General features: G+C 48.1%; 7 protein-coding genes across 7 annotated transcripts; 4 read left to right on the top strand and 3 right to left on the bottom strand.

The window, feature by feature from the left end:
• Positions 1–99: 99 nt before the first annotated feature.
• On the top strand, positions 100–1,061 carry F5B22DRAFT_398158 (uncharacterized protein). The gene is made up of 2 exons (XM_047971445.1): positions 100–508; positions 566–1,061. Exons 1-2 carry the CDS (start codon positions 365–367, stop codon positions 836–838), a joined length of 417 nt encoding a protein of 138 aa, XP_047827431.1. The 5' UTR covers positions 100–364; the 3' UTR covers positions 839–1,061.
• Positions 1,062–4,447: 3,386 nt separating this feature from the next.
• On the bottom strand, positions 4,448–6,331 carry F5B22DRAFT_397823 (uncharacterized protein). The gene is made up of 5 exons (XM_047971442.1): positions 5,966–6,331; positions 5,893–5,912; positions 5,721–5,828; positions 5,267–5,658; positions 4,448–5,199 (listed from the first exon to the last, which is right to left on the bottom strand). The coding sequence occupies exons 1-5, from the start codon at positions 6,180–6,182 to the stop codon at positions 4,785–4,787; spliced, it is 1,152 nt and encodes a 383-aa protein (XP_047827430.1). The 5' UTR covers positions 6,183–6,331; the 3' UTR covers positions 4,448–4,784.
• A 465-nt stretch (positions 6,332–6,796) lies between these two features.
• Positions 6,797–9,143, top strand: F5B22DRAFT_397940 (putative multidrug resistance protein fnx1). The gene is made up of 2 exons (XM_047971443.1): positions 6,797–8,966; positions 9,036–9,143. Exon 1 carries the CDS (start codon positions 7,222–7,224, stop codon positions 8,806–8,808), a length of 1,587 nt encoding a protein of 528 aa, XP_047827429.1. The 5' UTR covers positions 6,797–7,221; the 3' UTR covers positions 8,809–8,966; positions 9,036–9,143.
• Positions 9,144–10,453: 1,310 nt separating this feature from the next.
• Positions 10,454–12,125, top strand: F5B22DRAFT_397744 (uncharacterized protein). Its single transcript, XM_047971441.1, has one exon. It carries the CDS (start codon positions 10,795–10,797, stop codon positions 11,950–11,952), a length of 1,158 nt encoding a protein of 385 aa, XP_047827428.1. The 5' UTR covers positions 10,454–10,794; the 3' UTR covers positions 11,953–12,125.
• Positions 12,126–13,061: 936 nt separating this feature from the next.
• F5B22DRAFT_659227 (uncharacterized protein) lies at positions 13,062–14,384 on the bottom strand (the record flags this gene model as incomplete). The annotated part of the gene is made up of 4 exons (XM_047980186.1): positions 13,062–13,698; positions 13,749–14,061; positions 14,116–14,230; positions 14,286–14,384. The coding sequence occupies 4 exons, from the start codon at positions 14,382–14,384 to the stop codon at positions 13,062–13,064; spliced, it is 1,164 nt and encodes a 387-aa protein (XP_047827427.1).
• Positions 14,385–16,022: 1,638 nt separating this feature from the next.
• On the bottom strand, positions 16,023–17,219 carry F5B22DRAFT_638681 (Fructosamine kinase-domain-containing protein; the record flags this gene model as incomplete). The annotated part of the gene is made up of 5 exons (XM_047977618.1): positions 16,023–16,125; positions 16,177–16,233; positions 16,296–16,422; positions 16,475–17,045; positions 17,106–17,219. The coding sequence occupies 5 exons, from the start codon at positions 17,217–17,219 to the stop codon at positions 16,023–16,025; spliced, it is 972 nt and encodes a 323-aa protein (XP_047827426.1).
• A 401-nt stretch (positions 17,220–17,620) lies between these two features.
• Positions 17,621–18,400, top strand: F5B22DRAFT_649951 (uncharacterized protein; the record flags this gene model as incomplete). Its single annotated transcript, XM_047979243.1, has 3 exons — positions 17,621–17,626; positions 17,683–18,186; positions 18,251–18,400. 3 exons carry the CDS (start codon positions 17,621–17,623, stop codon positions 18,398–18,400), a joined length of 660 nt encoding a protein of 219 aa, XP_047827425.1.
• Between the last annotated feature and the right edge of the window lie 299 nt (positions 18,401–18,699).

The following is an 18,699-nucleotide window of genomic DNA, read 5'->3' as shown; positions in this document are numbered from 1 at the left end:
GATCAAAAGTGGACTTAACGAAGGCTACTTGGGATTGTCCTTTTGGGGCTGAGCCAATGAACTGGCAGATAGGTAAGGGATACCTATTCAGCCCCCAGGACTCCTCCCGGCGGCGTGCCACCCGGAAATCCTGGTATGACGTGTCAAGGAACTCAGAGGTAACACTCCTTTTACGTGAGTTGACAGAATCCCGCTTCCAAATGGGGCGAAGAGGAGTTAGGTGAGGAGGAAACAAGAGAGGGGGTGGAATGCCCGCCTAGAATGAAGTAGAAAAGGAGCTGCACCTCCCTTCCAATCCTGCGAAAAGCTCAATCATATCACAACCCTCGTCGCAGTTTCATCAAATAACAATAAAATCAGCGCTATGGCTACTCATGTTAAATTGACTGTGACTCATTACCGAAGGCCTGAGCACACGCACGAGGCATTTATGAAATGGATTGTTGAAGAGCATCTCCCGCTTGCCATTCCAATCTTCAAGAGATGTGGGGTTCTCAATTACTCGCTCGTGAGTTCTTTTCTATGTCTGACATGATGATCGTCTTAATCACTTACGCAAAGATAGTTCGATACTCCTAAGGATATGAATGCGGAATTGAAGGCAAATATGGGCGGGCACAGAGCGGCGTGGGACTATGCTGACTTTGACTGCTTTATCGAGTACACACTCAAAGACGTCAAGAATATTGGGGAGTTCCTTGCGGATCCCGCCTGGGCCAAATCCATCGAGCACCAGGATGAGTGGGTTGACACTAGCAAGGCTTTGATGTCGATTGGGTACATCACACCCTATCTGCTGGAGTCGGGAGAGGTCGTGAATGTCCCGAATATGAGTTAGTTTACTTTGCGAGGGTGTTGTAATGTTGCCTTTCAAGAGCCCTGTTGGAGGATCGACATGATCACATGAAGATAGTGTCGATAACACCAAAATGGCGAGTCCAAGGGCCTGTTTTCGTTCCTTCATACTCCTATGCCTGCGCGACCAGCTTCATTGAGGCTCTAACATGATACACCATCTAATGCCAAGACCAGACGGAGCTTTCAATTGCCGAAGGCTTGTTAGATAAGCTGCAGCTCATTGTCGTATTAAAGGATTCAGTATAAATGACAAGGGCCTTTGAAAGGGTCTGAATACGTAATCAGTCCCGGCGAATAATCATGACCGTAACGAGGGCCCACACAGGCCATCCACACAAGGCTCTCACGATCGGCGTCAGCGGAAACTCCGCACGCTGCCACAAATACGAAGTCCACCAAGTCAACAAGACATCATTCCTTAGTGTGCACGCCCTTGCGAAGCCTTGTGAAGGGACTTTCAGTACAAAGCAATATGCAAGGATAACACAGCCTCAGCACCTCTAGGGTGGTATAGGTATCGTGATCAGCGGTCGCATAAAATGATGAAGACCTTCCGGCGAGCGATATAGCGAGGTTTGTATGATTGGCGGAATGTTGCCGACTTCTAGGCAGCAATACCACTATGGGTAGGTAACCCTCAGCACACCCGGAATCTCATCTACAGTTGCAAATTTGCTTTTCCGAGTACCAAAGTCGTAGTCAGCCCAATAGCCATGCGTCTTTCAATGTGAGCTGCAGTGTGGTAGCACGACATAAAATTTAGGGTGTAGTTATGCGCCTACCTCTTTGCCAAGCCCCGACGTTGCATAGGCGCAGTGCGATAGGTAGATGTCTGTTCGTTGGTGGTCTGGGCCTGGAGCTCTGCCCGGAATCCGTCAGTTAGTCGATATAACAGACCTGCTTTAATACCATACACACTGTTTCATGTGCACCTCCAGCTGAACATGCAGGTCGCCTACGACTACGGGCGTAATGCGGTTTAGACACAACCTTCGAGTGACATGCACACAGTATTAAGGATTGGATATACAGATTTCGCTACTGGGACCTAGACAGTCAGGACTGGCAGTGATGTTGTATATAGAGTCAAGCCAAGCCACCAAGGCGAAGAGGGAATTGGTCGGTTAAGGACTTTTGAAGCCCTAATAGATCGTTCTATTGTGAATAACACAAGTCCCCGTTACATGCGTTTGTTATGTGCCCCTAACTCTTAATCTCCTGTGCGAGCTGACATAGGCTATGTAGGAATATCCTGAAGGATTTGTACAGTGTCACATATATAACATGGGACCTCACTGTATGTAGCCTTGAGGTCGGCAGGAGGGTCCCGAGGAGTCTCTCGTGCAACAAAAGCAACAAAAGCCATCATCTCATATTCCCACGATAGCAATCCCGACAGGCTGTCACCTTGAAAGTCATGGTGACATAATGGCCCAAGCCTCTTCTAATCATGAGAGTGACAAAACAGTAGCAACGATGCAACACATCCAAGCTCCCAAGTCTACAGTCAAGCTCCGCCACACATGCAATCGCAACCAGTACTCAAGATGAGCAACGCTCTCGCCCTTTGCTCCTTTCTCGATAGCCTTAACAGGAGAGATAATGTAAGGGATCCATGCCAAATGGGCAACCGCGAGTGAAAAAACTGCCAGTCAAGGTTATCAAGTCGTCCCCGGATCTATGGAACCGAAAGATATACCTGCTATATACCATGGGTACACACCATTCGCCGGCAGATCGTGAGATGATCTTATAATCGCCCCACAGGATACTGTTGTGGCTGCGAGAAGACCAAGCACGCGTGGTGCCCCACGGGCGAAAAAGGAGGTGAAGTATCGTGGCAAGATCTGATTACTGAGTGTCTTCAAGTCGGTGTTGAGAAAGAGGACCATTTGTTCGTACTGATCCCAAGAATACCACAGGGAGGACGTGGTTGACATGACAGGAACCAGACGCAACAGTACCGAAACTCCGTGGGGTGACATTTTGAGTGATACACTGATGCCGAGTCTTCGGCCAAAGCTGCGCTAGAATTCAAGTGATGGGTTGATTGGGTAAACTTTGAGCATAGACAGCACAGCCAGTCAGGTTGATATGTTGATAGAAAAGGGGAAGGAATCTACTTTATTCTCCTCACCCCGTCACCTCTTCAAGGGTCCTCCTTGAAGGTTCAAAGTGTCAAAGACGTGGGATTTTGTTCCTTCAGGATTGATCATACCAGAGACTTGCGAGTGAAAAAAATCCAAATTCTTGAAATCCAAAAAGGGAGATATGGTGCGAACAGCTTTTCCTTGTAGATCAGGCAACATCACGCCACACACGGCCGGTTTTAACTTTTCTCGGGACGAAAGGGCATACCCGAAAAGTACCTAGCATCAGTGTTGTGATGCCAGACTCGTAGATGTAAAAGGCGAGCCTAAAAGTACGTAGTACTGTATGGCGAATACCATGCTGCGCCGCAGCTTTGCACAATTGATATCAAAATGGGGCATCCATCTCACACCCTGGAAAAGAAATGCCGACTTTTTCTTGCAGCGATTCGCTACTTAGTATGGACATGTATTGTCATACGAAGTACTTATATATTGCTTACCCGTGTGTACAGCTTGTACAAGGCGGGGTTGGGGGAGTCATGCAGAGGATCATTCTAATGACCAGTCATTACTACCCTCTCCTGTACTGCTAGATGGGCGAGGACTAACAATATGACAGTCAATGCATTCCCATCCCATGACATCCACCAGTCTTTGGTGTACATCATCTTGTTATCCTTCTTATGCCATCCATATTGAGTTGCACCAACAGCTTGCATACCTACCTGAATAAGTACTGTGCATTTGTGGCTTCTAATGCCAACATGGATGATACACAGCTACTTCGTAAGCAAAGATCATAGCCTAGGTACTAAAACAGTTGGGTGTCAAGTACCAACATCTATTCACGCCTGAGTCATGCAATGTAATATCATATTCTGTACCCATTAATTCAACGAACTTAAGTGGTGCTAAATGTACTCTGCACAAAGTCTAAAGGGACCAGAAGTCTGAGAGAATTCAAACTTCTTCATCTTTGTTCTCATATCTCTGGACTCCTATCTCCAGCTCCAGAACCCTAACACCTATCAGCTAGACAAGGCTATAAGGTGCCCCACGGGAATTCTCCCGGGCAGGCAACCGAGGGTAGGCAAGATGTAAGTAGGATCCTGGATCCTGGGCCCATCCAAGGCTATCTGCGTACCTAATGCAAGCTGGTTTTGGAACGGGAACACAGAGCCAGGGGCCCCTCCATCGCCAGGTACCCAGTACCTATGGTAGCAAGTACCTATGGTAGCAAGTACCTATGGTAGCAAGTACCTATGGTAGCAAGTACCTATGGTAGCAAGTACCTATGGTAGCAAGTACCTATTAACCAACCCCTCCATTACGATAGAGTACCTAATTACCTAATTACCTATTCTCAGCGCAATTCTAGAGCCTTGATCATGTTGGGGTGGTACTTACACAGCGTAGCTAGCTAAGGTCCCTAGGTACTTTACGTAAGAAGATATAGGTACAGTAGTATCCAACAACTGCTACGTATCCTACCCTTCTCGATTATTCGGGGAATGTCACATATTCGTCAGAGAAATTCCGACGAGTGATAGCTAGGTCTGCTAGGTACTTCAGGGTCCTACCGTATAATCCAGTATTATTTACTAGGGTCTCATTACATCTTCTAACCAGATTTGCCGCCGCCCACAACAATCCCTGCCCGCCTTAGTACCGGTAGTGCATACAGAGTGTTTTCAAGTTGCTCATTGTATCCAACAGAGAAAGCTCACCAGACGAACGTCCTCCCCTGTCCATTCTGACTCCAAAACCATCATGACCTCGTTTTAACAGAGATGAAAAAAAAAAATAAATAAATAAAAAATAAAAATCCACAGCTCATTCAGGCGTCTGCGTCATGCTGAATCGGAGCCGCCTCTGGGATTCAGACTCCTGGACGTTGTCATGGACTGTTCCGATGGCCGTCTGAGTAGTATCCAACTTTGAACTCATAAACCAATGCTCCCTAGGTTTCCGAATGGGCCGCAGCTCACTCGAGTTATAATACGCATCCGACTGGTTGGACGCAGTAGTATCGCTCTTGACAGTCATGTAGCCTCTCAGCACCGTGTATGTCTTTGATTGCCTTAGACCTAGCATGCCTTTTGGCACAAAGGGAACACACAGGACTAAGTTGGCGGCCAGCGTCTCGGCAAGTGAGGATATAGCGAGTATGGAGAAATAGTAGCTAACGTCGTTCGAGACGTAGAAGCGTGAAGCGTAGTAAATACGCACGGCGTTGGCCGCGACAGCACTGTCGTTTCGATACTAGATTAGCTTCGTCTCCGCCTAGGTGATGAGAAAGGTATCTATCTACATACGCTAATCCCGTCAGAAACATAAAGCTGACGCCCAGTTTCTTGTGCCATGTGAGACGGAGGCCCCAGATCACCTTCTGCACAAGAATGAGTGGGATGAGGTCGAGTATGAAGTTGGTCGTGGATATCGCCAGCACGAACTGCGGGACTTCGAAGCGGCACTTTCGTCCAGGGACCAAGAGGTTCCAGTTACCTTCGAAAGGCGTACAGTTGGCCAAGTCTAGTATGAAGATGATGAGCGACAGTGAGGCGAAGCTGAAGCACGTTGCCCACGCTGCCCAGGTAAACGAATTGCGCTCGCCTCGGGGGACAAATATCTCGATCCATTCGAGCAAGATCGCGCATTTGATCAGCGCGATGTTCCATACGTATAACAGAGTAGCAACAAAGGTGATCTGGGGTCGGTATTTAGTTCGGATATCAGGCTCCTGTGTGTGCTTGGCATATGAGAACCTACAAGATTAAAGGCTGCCGTGTCTTTCAACCTGATATCCCATTGGTGGACAAGATAGCCGCCAGTCCAGCTGAGGCTATAGCTGTAATAGATGTAGACCCAGAAAATTGGCTGAATACAGGATTTGGTTAGCGAAGATTCTGCAGGTCGGGGTACAAGTCTTTGTCTAACGCACGAATGCGAAAAATGTCAAGTCTAATATCGTAAAATCAGCTGAAATCAATCTAACGACGGGAGGAGCGACATACAGTCGGACAGAGTTAGCCTCTTTGAGAGGTACTTGGCATAGAAGCGAATCAGAAATAGTAGAGCAGATACAATAACTGAGACGGTGATGAAAGGTATTGCAATATAATTGCCGTTGGGCGGGTTGTCAAGCTGTGGGATCTGACCATCGGGTGCCGGAATCGACGGACCATCCAGATCAGGCGCTTGCCTCGAGAGAATTGAGCTCAATGCTGACATCTTGAGCTGCGATGGTCGAGGAGCGATTGGAATAAGAGTTCAGGTTATTCTGAAGAGGCGTGGCGCCTCGAGGATATTGCTTATGGTCTATGAAAGCCTCGTTGTGTTGCGAAGTAACCGATGAGATATTACCGCCCGCATGGTGAAATATCTTTGCTTTGCTGGTCTCATCTCTTAGTGGAACCCCCTGAAAAGATGTGTGCTGAACTTGGTATGCAGTACCATCATCCCAGTCATATTTCAGTGCTACTATGCCGAAGCCTGCGGCGCATATACCGAGTCAGCTTGCATGAACCCCCTAACAGTCCGCAAAGCAGGGAACTGCGACAAGTAGGCTGGGTTTCTGGCACACATCACCCTCAACTACGTGTGGGCGTATGGTGCGAAGTATCTGCACAGGTAGGTGAAGTGGTGTACTAACACATCTCTGAGTCCTATGAGGATTGGTAGGCACATTAGCGATCATTTCTAATCTCGATAATAGCACTGACACCTATATTATGATTTCCAAATACGACCTCACGGTGATACGTCGGACTTTTTAGTTCTACGAATCCTTGATTACGCTTGCAGAGAATGGCACACTGACATCCAGTCAATCCATCAGGCGCACCGGCTTACTGCAGGAGCTGGCTCAAAACAAACAACAATCACGGCCCCCAATAGCGTGGATTAGGCGGTGCCGGATAGCACCGAAATAGCAGGTAGGGACAAATTGAAGGAATATGAACCGATTTCGATTATTTTTCGCATTCTCTTTTTCCATCAAGTCACCAAATCACCTTCTCTCAGGTCTCAGATCTTAGACCATAAGTGTTCACTGTAAATTATATGCGTCGTCACCTATTTTCTCAAAACACTCTTTGTGTATATTCACCCAGAAATCGAGATCTACTAGGCAACAATGAACGAGGAAAACAGTGCTACCGTGCCGGTACCCGCCCCCCAAAGTCGTGGGTGGCGCTTCTGGGTAAGTTTCGCACTCGATTCTATCTCATACGGCATCGATATTCTAACTATCTCAATTTCATAGGCTATAATGACCTCGATGGCCTTATCCAGCGTCCTTGCTGGACTTGATGCCACGGCTGTCTCAACAGCTTTGCCATCTATTATTCACGATCTTGGCACCAGCCAAGGATTCGTATGGATCGCCAACTCATATTTGCTCACAACAACGGCTTTCACACCGATATTTGGGCAAACGGCCAACATATTTGGTCGCAATGTGCTCACGCTTCTTGCCATAATCATCTTTGCCATTGGCTCCGCCATTGCCGGCCCCGCTCCCACACTTGGCGCTCTCGTAGCTGGTCGAGCTATTCAGGGTATCGGATGCGCTGGGCTTAACACGATGGTAGAAATGGTGGTATGCGACCTAGTGCCTCTGAGAGAGCGAGGAAAATTCATGGGTTTCATTTTTGGCATTTACGCAATTTCTACCATTATCGGCCCCATCGTTGGCGGGGCCTTTGCGACTTTTGTGACCTGGAGATGGGTCTTTTATATCAATCTACCTTTATCCGGTCTTACCTTGGCTATGGCGATTAGCTCGTTGAAGGCCTTACCCAAAGGTTTGAAATCCGAGTCCAAAAGCTCGATCAAGCGAATTGATTTTGCGGGGAATGCACTGCTCGTCACGGCGATCACCTCCATCCTTCTCGCATTGACTTGGGGTGGTGAGCAATTCCCGTGGTCGTCATGGCGAACAGTGTTACCCCTTGTCCTTGGCCTCGTAGGGCTTCCTCTGTTCCTGCTATTCGAGACCAGAGTCCCGGAGCCAACTACACCTCTCAGGCTGTTTAGCAATCGAACCTCTCTTGCCGGCTTCTGGTGCGCCTTCACGCACAATATGTTGATATTTTGGGTTCTTTTCGCTCTCCCCATCTACTTCCAAGCTGTTCTCAGAGATTCTGCTTTCCGATCTGGTGTCGCCATTCTGCCAACAGCTGCTGTGTTCGCACCGATTACCATCATCAGCGGAGGCGTCATGTCAAAATTTGGGCGTTACCGCCCTCTGTTGATGGTTGGCTTCGCTTTTATACCGATTTCAATCGGGCTTCTAACGAGGTTGAATGAAACGACAACAACTGGATACTGGGTTGGCATTCAAATCATCGGTGCTATTGGTTATGGAATTATCACCCCGGTGACTCTGCCAACTATTTTAACCCCACTAGCGGAATCAGACGTGGCCGTCGGAACGGCTACTTGGGCGTTCATGCGTGGATTTGGTACGATATGGGGAGCTGCCATACCTCTCGCTATCTTCAACTCCAAAGCCGATCAATTAGTTTCAGATCGCCTGCGTGACTATGAGACGGCGCGGGCAGCACTCGCTCACGGTGGTGCGTACACGTTGGCTGCTGGGGGGTCTCTCTATTCAACATTGGATCTCGATGGTAACCCTGCCCTGGAAGCCATTGTAAAGCGGATCTATGTCGACAGCCTCAAACTTTCCTGGCAAGTGGCCCTTGGATTCTCTTTGTTCGGCTTCCTCTTGACGTTCCTGGTCAAGGAGCTGCACATGCGCGGTGAGCTAGAAACAGAGTTCGGGTTAGCGGAAAAGCCTACGAAGAAAGACAATGAAGCAACTGGGGAGCATTCGCCGTCCGAGTCTGCTTGATGTGGTAACTAGATATGGGATATACAAGCAGCCCATTCGTCATGAGCTTTGGTAGCAATCTCATTCCAGAATTAAGGAAGTACTGGGGTTGCGCAAGCTGATGAGCCTATTTGGACACATGACGCATGGAATACGCGGAATCGGAGAGAAAGCTGAAGGTATGAGTGGAAATTTTATATCTTGTAATTACAGTGGTACCTGATAATAGTTGAAATACGCCGTTTGAGGATGATTTGACCTGCGAGGGACAATGCTAAGACCTAATAGATTCGATTTTTAACGGAATTATAGCGGCCTTCTACAGGGCTGGGAATTAGTAGGTATACTAGGTACAGCAGTATACGACCTTTTGATGTGGTCCCCTCATTGCTATGGCGGGCCTCATGGCTCACAACAATTGCGAAATTTACAGTATGGGCTTACCCCAATACTCAGGGCTTTAGACTGAGAGGCTTGCATGCCTACCTAGGTACTCACTCTTCACACATGCTGCTCTCAGGGGTTTACACACCATCCCCAGAAAGCCGCTGTCTTTCCCTCGGACGTAGCCGGGAGCATACCTAGTCGTGCAATGAATTAGACTCTTCCCCAAGGCCGGATTCAGGTTCCATTGTCGCCATCATTCACCTCAGGGGCAATTGGGTGAACAGTATCGTGTACGTGCCATGCCGAGGATCGTAGAAGATCGGTGATCTGAGAAAGGCGACAAATAACCAGTTTCTCTCTGTCAGGGGTGCTCGGATTCCGACAGACGCGGATCATTCTTTCGCTACCCCACCCTCTGCCGGCCTGTCTATCTACTTACCTAGAGCTAAGAATTAGTTCCCGCCTTGGACGCTGTAGGTATAATCCTCATGGATCAATGCAGGGCACTTCCAACATGGACGAAGTCGATGCCACCTCCGACGCATTCCATCTCTACCTGCACAGGGCCGACGGGATTATGCGCGCCGAATCCTTGGGCGTCACCCGAGCCATGTCGTGAAGCCAAGGGGTAAAGAGCAGCTGTGTCCAAGAGCACTAAACAGTTAGCGCCAGCATGGGCTTACGTAGTACATGTAAATACCCTGCTTACCTATGTAGGTAGGTAGGCATACTTGGTGGTGGTCTCTGGACGCCTCCGTTGTCAACATTGATCCGCAGCACGTCAAGTCGCGTTTCAAAATTGGCGGCAGCGTTTTTAATTTTCGGATAAGTGTCGAGATGTAGATGCCTGTACCCTCCCAGTTGTTGCGGGCGGTGTGGTGACAGGCTTGCCACACTGGCAATAGAGGCTTTGATCTTGGGAATCGATCGCCCAGCATGAGACTTCACCTCACCAGTCTGCCAGCCCTAGCCCAATCCCTAATCTAGGTAAATGGCCTCCTATGCTAAATTAGTACCCGCTCAACATGTGGAGACTATAGGTTCATAGCACCGCGCGATGTCTAAAGAGGAGTAGCCCACCGCAATGCCGGTATTTGCGTCCAGGGACGATGACAGCGGCGACGGTGCTGTGTGACGACCGGGACTTTGCTGGCAATGTGACTAAACCCACGATCACATACAGCGAACAGCGTAACTCGGTCCTCACAGGCATATATGTAATTATTGAGGTATCTACTAGGTAAACAACTAGGTAGCTGTGGGTGGCCGTATGAGCGCATTCTTTATCTCAGCGATTACGAGGGCCCGTCGTGAATAGACCAGAATGGTTTCTTCTTTATCACTTTCGAAAATCGAAGAACACAAAGTTAGATTGATGCCTTATACATGAGGCTTGATGACTGACGGAGATCTCGGCGTGATGTAGATGTCTGCCGCCGCCCACGTTGCCCGACCAGGGAACCTTCCAGTCTGCCAGGCATCGACTTGGACATGATTTATGTACCTACCGAGCCTATTTAGGGACACATAAAAATCAATACATGGGATATCTCAAGTTATCTCACCTCGCCAAACGAACAGAACCACTTATCTCATGCTTCGGCATTCGTTTCGCCCAACATGGCTTCGTTGAATCTGGTGGCGCTCCCACAAGACATAATGTTCATGCTGCCCAAGTACCTACACAACATCGAGGATTTGATGAACACGGCCTCAACATGCAGGAGACTCAGAGAGTGTATGGCCTCGGCCATCCCCAACGTTATCCTACAACTAGCCGTCGCCCAGAGCAGAGTCTTCTTCCGCCCATCCCCGCTCTTTTTAGTCACCGCGACAGCACGACAGTTAGGCAACTGGGCAAGACGATCCAGAGCGAATGAAGACAAACTTGCCCTGAAGCTTGAGGAGGGCGTCGATGGCCTACTAGACCTAGCCCTCGATCATTGCGGTCTGACCATGGAGCGGATTAGAGAACTGCGCCTACTGCGGTTCTCCCTCATCAACCCTGTAGAAGATATCATTGACAAGTGTGTTGGCCACCAGCGGCTAGATAACCCCGACTTTTGGCACGACGGACTTGATGACGAGTACACTATCGACACCGAACCCAGTGACACGCTGTTCCACTTGGCCATGTACGGAGAACTGTTCGCGCCCGACTTCGAGCCCATCCTCAACCAGGACTCCCAAACACGCAGATTAAGCGTCGAAACTCGACTAGAGTTTATCAAATACTGTCTACCGGACTTTGCCTGTCATCTCAACGGTCATATCGGCTCATCCTTATTGCTGAACCCTGGCGAAACCCTAGACCCCAGACGTGAAGTCAAGCAGACTGGTCCGTACGCGAAAGGTCCCGATGGCAGAATCCCCGACATGAACAATAACAACTTGGCATTGACCTGGGTCATACGAAGCAGCCATTTCAGGCGGTACTATAAGGCCCTGCGAGCCAAGGCCGGCGAATATGAATTCCAAGAACGCTTCGACGACGGATGGTGGTTTAACGAGAGTTCTCACTCAAGATTACCTGGTGACTATTGGCGACAGCGGTTGTGGGAGAATGTTATGATTTCCCAGGGCTTGGAAGGATTGGAAATGCTGAGACCTGATACTGAGGACAAGTGGATTGGGAAGATCAAAGAGTGGAGGGAGAAGATCATGAACATGGATAACGAACCGCCGCTGACGAAAGTTGGACGGCAGGCTACGCTTGAGTACCCTTACTTGCTTGGGGACTTGAGAATCTGTGCGAGTGGCTATGTGACAGGGACGTAGGGTCATATTGGTTTTCTACGATGCGCAGAACTGTCACGATGCGAAGCATGTATTCTCACTTGTCGTAACGACAACCTTGACGTTCGACATCTAGCGGTATTCATGGAGATTCTACCTGAGCTGGGTCTAGATAGGAATGCACGTTTTCGCAGCAAATTCATCGCGTTACGCTCGTGATGTCCCTGCTTTTTGATTTAGACCAGCCCCCCCGTGGGTAAGAACCGCTTCTTGGAAGATCCAGCCGCGCGCTAACTACTGTGAAACACGTATCAATCCCAAACCGCCCACGGCTTATGATAAAATGACTCTACAAAGACCTATGTTATCTACTCTCTCCGGGAGCCTTAGGCAAACCCCCGCGCAGCGACAATCGTCAATTCAGCCCGCTTTCTCATAGGCAGATTAAATGCATCCGTCAATCCTTATCCTGTTTCATGTCCATGTTATCCTGTTTAAATCAGAGTTTAAGCTAGCGATAGTTACGACATCGCAGCCAAGAAAGGGGTTACTAAATGCGATATACCGTATGAATACTATATTTACACGGTTACCCCCTATGGGTGCTCGCTATTGGTGTCCCGGATTTGGAGACCGATCAGAGGATATCGAAAACTATTCAGTCCTGTATTTTTGACGAGCAGGTGGAACGCAGTTGAGGCGGCGTCGATGTGATGGCGAGTATGGTAAGAGACAAAAAGGACATTAATACAACCATATCGACGCATTCAACATGTCATTTTGGTCAGGTTTTATGATACAATGATTACCTAGATGATGTACTACAAGAACTATCAAGTATAAAAACTCACCTCTCTTTAGGGAGCATCGTTTTCAGTGTGGCTTGTATATTGTTCACGTTGTGTATGCTCTTGTTTTACGTACTTAACGGCGATGTTGATGCTGTTTATGATCACAAGTACTCCAGAATCGATCGAATTCAGAGACTATCATGTATTGCTATGGCCTAATGTTCACAATTATCTGCCAACAGACATTCAGGATTCATTCCTATGCGTGACCTATGGGCCATCTTCAGACCGATTCTTGCAAGTACCAAGCATGATGTTTCAAATCAAACTCAAGCCAATTTTCGAAACGCAAATAGACGATTATAGAGAGGGAGAGGTGAAGAGCTTCATCTCCTCGGTGGAGAATGGGGCAATTCTATCTCGCATGCGGATAGCAGCAACGCCAACCTGGTGCGCAAGGTCGTAGTCGAGCATATCGCTGTAGAGGCAGTACACGAAATCCGGGCAGAACTTGGCAAGCAGGATGGCGAAGGAGTTGTCCCGGAACGCCCGTGGTATGTTGCCAGGGGCACGCGATCTGTACACCTTGAAGGCCACGTTGATCTCTGCGAGCTTGGCTCGGTGGAAGTCCTGTGTCATGCTGTTGGCTGGGATCGTCTGCCAGTACTTAAAGGCGCTGAAGTGAGCCCGTGCACACAGCGTGATGGAGTCGTAGACACCTGCGTCGCAGTGGAGCATCTCGGAGAGCCAGAGAGCCTCCATGTAATCGGCGCCTTGGTAGTTGGCGTGACCAAGAACAGGGGATTGTATGCCATAGATGGCCTGCATGAGAATCTTGACCTCTTGGATTCCGACATCTTGAAAGGCCGTCTGATCTGTCAGAGTATACGAGGGCTTGGCTGGAGACTTGAACACGTCCTGGAGAAACTTGCAGTGGACTAGAACTCGCTCGTGGAGGCGGACTCCGTAGGAACCCACGAAAAGATATACAAGACGTCTGTTCAATCTGTCAGTATGAATAAATATGCAATTTGAGGTTTCGCTAACTCGTCAGTGGAATACCCATTCTGGGGGTCATAGTTGAAGAGGCTACGATTGAGCGTCTTGAAGTCCTCAGCAGAAAGCTCAGGAAGGACAGACATGTCGTCATCTACGTTGCCGTCTCCAATGGAAGCAATAGTGAGGTAATCCTCCGAGGAAGTGTAGTTTTTCTTAATTGCGTAATAGCAACAACCAGTTGGAGCATTGTCAGCGAATGTCACTTCCGTAATGGGAGGTTTAATGGGATTCGGGACTTGAGTTGCATTGTGGGCGGTTCCGGGATCGATGAATGCTACTTCAGCGTTTCCATTCATCTCGCCTGCTGTCTCGGTGAGCTTCTATAAGAGTTTGTTCAAGAGTCAGGAAGGCTTACATTCTTTGAGATGACTCTGGGGGTTGCGACGTTCGAGTGGAAATGCAATTACCTCTGTATCATAAGCAGATCCTGGTGTATTGGTGCCATCGCGATCAGATCCGGCCATGGTACTCTAGGAACATGTTAGTTTTGAGAATAATTTCATCTGAAGCAACGAGTAGACGAACCTGGAGATTTTTATCATCATCAACGCAGTCGCCGAAACCCAGAACTGGCGCTCCTTCGAACACCTTGACCACAATCTTCTCCTCTTGGATATCTGCCATCGTGTAGTGGTCTGACTTTCTGCTTTAGTCTCGTGTGGTTGTTGGTAATTCAAATGACAATTGCCCTGGCTGCAATGAAATGAGAATCAGTAATGGATGCAATCCAATGTTATGAGTTTGTACGGGGTATTCAAAGCCCTGGCGCACTGGAAACCGGTCGGTGAATCACGGTGACGAGGTCAGTGGTAGGATGTGCTGTACTCCCTCCATGAAGGAAGGCTAGATAATGAGGGGTACGCGATAGTCCGCACCTTTCATAGGTAGCTGAAGATCTTGCAACTTAGCGGCAGCCTACCTCGACTACGCCGTCAAGGCTACGAGACTGGTGGAAAGGAGCAGGGCGACATTGAGGATACGATATCACCAGAGTATACATATAACAGGGAAAACTCACTTGGAATGGCTTGATACTAGTGGCCTCGTGTCCACAACACGATGGTATGCTAATGTTGGGAGAGTGGAAAGGTTGACAGGCGGGCAGAAGAAATGGGAGTAGTAGAGGAACAGGCTGGTTGAAGACTGTGTGTTGAGACCACGCTTTAAATATGAAGTGGTTTGCTGGCAAACGTACAATCACTTGCAATGGAGTTGGGTGGCGTGCGTAAACGAGAGGAGGAAGGATCGAGGGACGCGATGAGGGGGTGTTGGTCTGGTAGTGCTGGCAGAAGATGGACTGCGTGGTGGAAGGTATATATACCTACTGAAGTGTACCTCGGGGTCATTGCTACTGCCTAGGTCACAAATAGAAGTACTGAAGTAATTCTAATCATCAATGGATATGTTGAATGCCAGGCATTCCATAAAGAGTGACATTGTGTCAACGATTGAGATGCATCATGCTTGCAATACATATGTGTCATACTGTTTGAAGTCTACTTATTCTTTGTATATATATAAAGAACGGATAATACTGGTTTGGCAACTCATTTCTTTTCTTTCAGTCCTACTTATGTGAAGCTATGCATGTACAAGGATTCTAGGCGGATGTATGTATCGGTCCGGTGCACAGGCCGCTACCGGGATTCACGATATCGGGGGCAAGTGGGGCGTGCAAGCGGGACCGGAGCATGAGAAGGTTGATTGTGAACCCGGACCCGGATTTGTTGCCCGGAAGTCAACAAGAAATGGGGCACTGCTACTTAATTGGCTTCGGAGATCACTATTGGTGCCTTTCAGCCCACCACCCAGAAACAAGTGCTGCAATCTACATAGGTACGTACTCGCATTCTGATGGTGCATGGGAAGCTACAGCCATTGGTTTGCCCAAACAATTATACCAAAACGGAAACACAATTCTGGGTCTAGGCAGCATAGAAATGCAATTCATCTGATATCTATGTAGCTAAAATGTAACAAAGTTTAGTAAAGATCTAGTAATCTGAGTGTTGTGAAGTGATTACCTGGTGTAGGCATATGCAACAATTGAATAAATACTAAATAAATTTGGACAGTCTGTTGTCTCCATATTCTGTGTTAGATGTATAGCACGTAAATTACCCTATAACCACTCAATTTGCGTCAACTGATTCCAATCATCCCAGCCACAGACTTGAAAAACTCCCTATAAGAATCACTTGGATCTTGCCGGGTCCTCGCCAGAATCGTATTTTTCTCAGTGCTGGCTGAAGCTTGACTCTCCTAAACTTGGTTGACGCTTGGTTGCCTCTGGTTCTCGCTAAGTTCGTATCCATCGATACCACCGGGGTATTTGTTGATAAGTCTCTCCATCTCCCCCATCACCCTATTTCACCATGTTAGGCAACTCAGCATGCTTAGTAAAAGGGCCTCTTACTGTTCTCGCAGAAATTGCCGATGGTCATGAAGGCCGACATTGATGATATTGTCACACCTATCAACAAGATCCACAATCAGCAGAGCTATGCATATGGAAAATTGCAGGGGGCAACTCACATTGCATATATAGAGTTTCGATCATCAAAGTCTTCTACAGGAGCAGATGGCGGTACCAGTTCTTTGTACTTGTCAGCATGCTCCTTTGTAAACTGATACCGAGGCTCTCTCATCATGGCAAGATCGACTAAGACTCAGGTCAGACCATGGAGCCAACATAATCCACAAGTTTATCTCACGCTCATTGTGACCATAACAACAGCATGAATCGTATAAAATAGCACGCCGAGTTGTTGTATCCAGCTGAATATTACCAGGCCAAACATCACCGTGGACTAGACTCGGTTTAATAGTTCGTCCACCACTTTGAAGGGGCCGCAAAAGCCGCGGAATAACCTTCTCAAAGAACCTTTCTGCAGTCTCGTCGAATTTCGGATCAGGTCCTCGGACACTATGCATCCACTGGATATCTGCTCTCAGCTGGCGACCATAGTACTCTTCCCAAGTATCACACCAATCATTAACCAAAGGAACAACGCCATTGAAAGTCGCCACGTGGAACCCAAACTTCCCAGTTGGGGAAGCTGAAGTTCGATGTAGTTTGTCGAGCACTTCAGCGAGCGGCTGTGAATCAAGTACTTTCTCGCTTAGATGACGAAATGGTGTCAAGAAGAATGACGAGGAGGAATCAAGTTCAAGTGTCCCGTATGCTGAAGGTGAGGCAACATTATCAGGTAGATACTTCTCCAGTTCTTTCTGGCTCTCAAACTCCCCGCGAGCCATCTCAAAATGATTCGGCCGGCTGATAACCTACAAATACTCGGACATCAGTTTTTATGCGTTGTATCAAGACCCTGGACGTTACCATACCTTCACAAAATACTCAATCTCTTCATCGTCGACATCAATGTCTACTTTGTAACCAGAAGACCAACTACCTTTCCCATGGGGACTAACAGAAACGACATGGCAGCCAACAGGCATTGCTAGGAGGCGTATGTCAGAGTAAGCGAACCATCAGTTCGGGCATGGTAAGCCGCCTCACTAACCTGCCAAGATCGCAGGGTCCAGCGATTCATCCATTGCGAGTGAAAAGGAAGCCAAAATATTAGTTAACGAATTAGATGTGCTTACCTTGAGCATTGAATTCAATTGCCTAACTGGCAATTATAAGAAAAGTGACAAAGTATGACTCGGTCGGATGAGGGGAGATACTACAGTAAGGTGCAACTCGTCCATCATGCAGATGCCCCTGTCTCCACGCCATCCTTCATCTGACATAGTCTACCTGGCAACAAGTAGTGAGAGACATCCTCCGCATTTGTCCAGTTCAAGGCAGAAACGCCGCGCTCAATCAGCATTATGCTGCCGCTACCAACGTTGAGATGATTGTTAGACTACCTCCTATGACATCGTTGGAGTAACAGGGTACTGATCTCCAATTTAGGACCAACTGCCTACAGCAAAGTCGTCGTTGGATAATGAATCCTCTCTCCCCAGCCTTTCCGACAATTCCACTGTTTACTCATCCGAGCCGCATCGAGAATTCCCATCGCAATTGGGGGGAGACAGAACGACTGTTGGCTTTCTTCGGCGCCGCTTTCCATCGGTACGGCCTCAGAAGCGCCAAGAAACCGACCAAGGTGGACTGAAAGGTCCTTTTGGACTTCAGTTATTACACGCCTCGCCGCAACCTCTGATTGATATTGTATTCGTACATGGGCTTCGTGGCGGATCATTTAAGACATGGCGCAAAGGGGACGACTCTCAGCTGTTCTGGCCTCAATATTGGCTCCCGATGGAAACCGATCTGCGTAATGCAAGCATACACTCCTTTGGGTATGATAGCGATCGAGGGAGCCTCAATCCAGGTGTGCTTAACGCACACGACTTCGGACGAACTCTTTACGGGGAACTGGGGTCATCGCCCTATTTGGGACGGAATTCTAACGTAGAGTGCCCTCCGAATTGGATCAAACGACGAAGAGAGAACCTAATAAACTGATTTCCATTAGTCTCCGATTATCATGGTGGGACACTCCATGGGCGAACTAGTGATCAAGAAGGTGTGCTTCTTCCGCCCCCAGGGGATCCAACTTCAGACTAACCAGCAACAAGGCATATATATTAGCCCACGAAGACCATACCCATCCCTAACTTTCTAGCCGTATTCGTTCTATATTCTTCTTAGCCACCCCTCATAAAGGTTCTGAGTATGCTTCGACTCTCAACAGAATCCTTAAACTATCTGGTGTCACAAGAATAACGTCATCCCGCGAATACGTTAGCGAATATTCCAGGCAGGTTTGATCTTGTGTATGACAGTAAAGTCGTCTATCATAATACCATAGCTTTCCCTTCCGAGGTTGTAGGTGGCCAGGTGGAACTTGAACTTAGTTTGGACCCTGGATTCACACCGGTTCGAATTGATTCGATTGCATTCGACTCCGTGACATCATCATTT

The sequence above is a fragment of the Xylaria bambusicola genome (genome assembly GCF_022495145.1).
Source record: "Xylaria bambusicola strain CBS 139988 unplaced genomic scaffold F5B22scaffold_48, whole genome shotgun sequence".
NCBI lineage: Eukaryota > Fungi > Ascomycota > Sordariomycetes > Xylariales > Xylariaceae > Xylaria > Xylaria bambusicola.
This window is presented reverse-complemented; position numbering and strand designations above follow the sequence as displayed.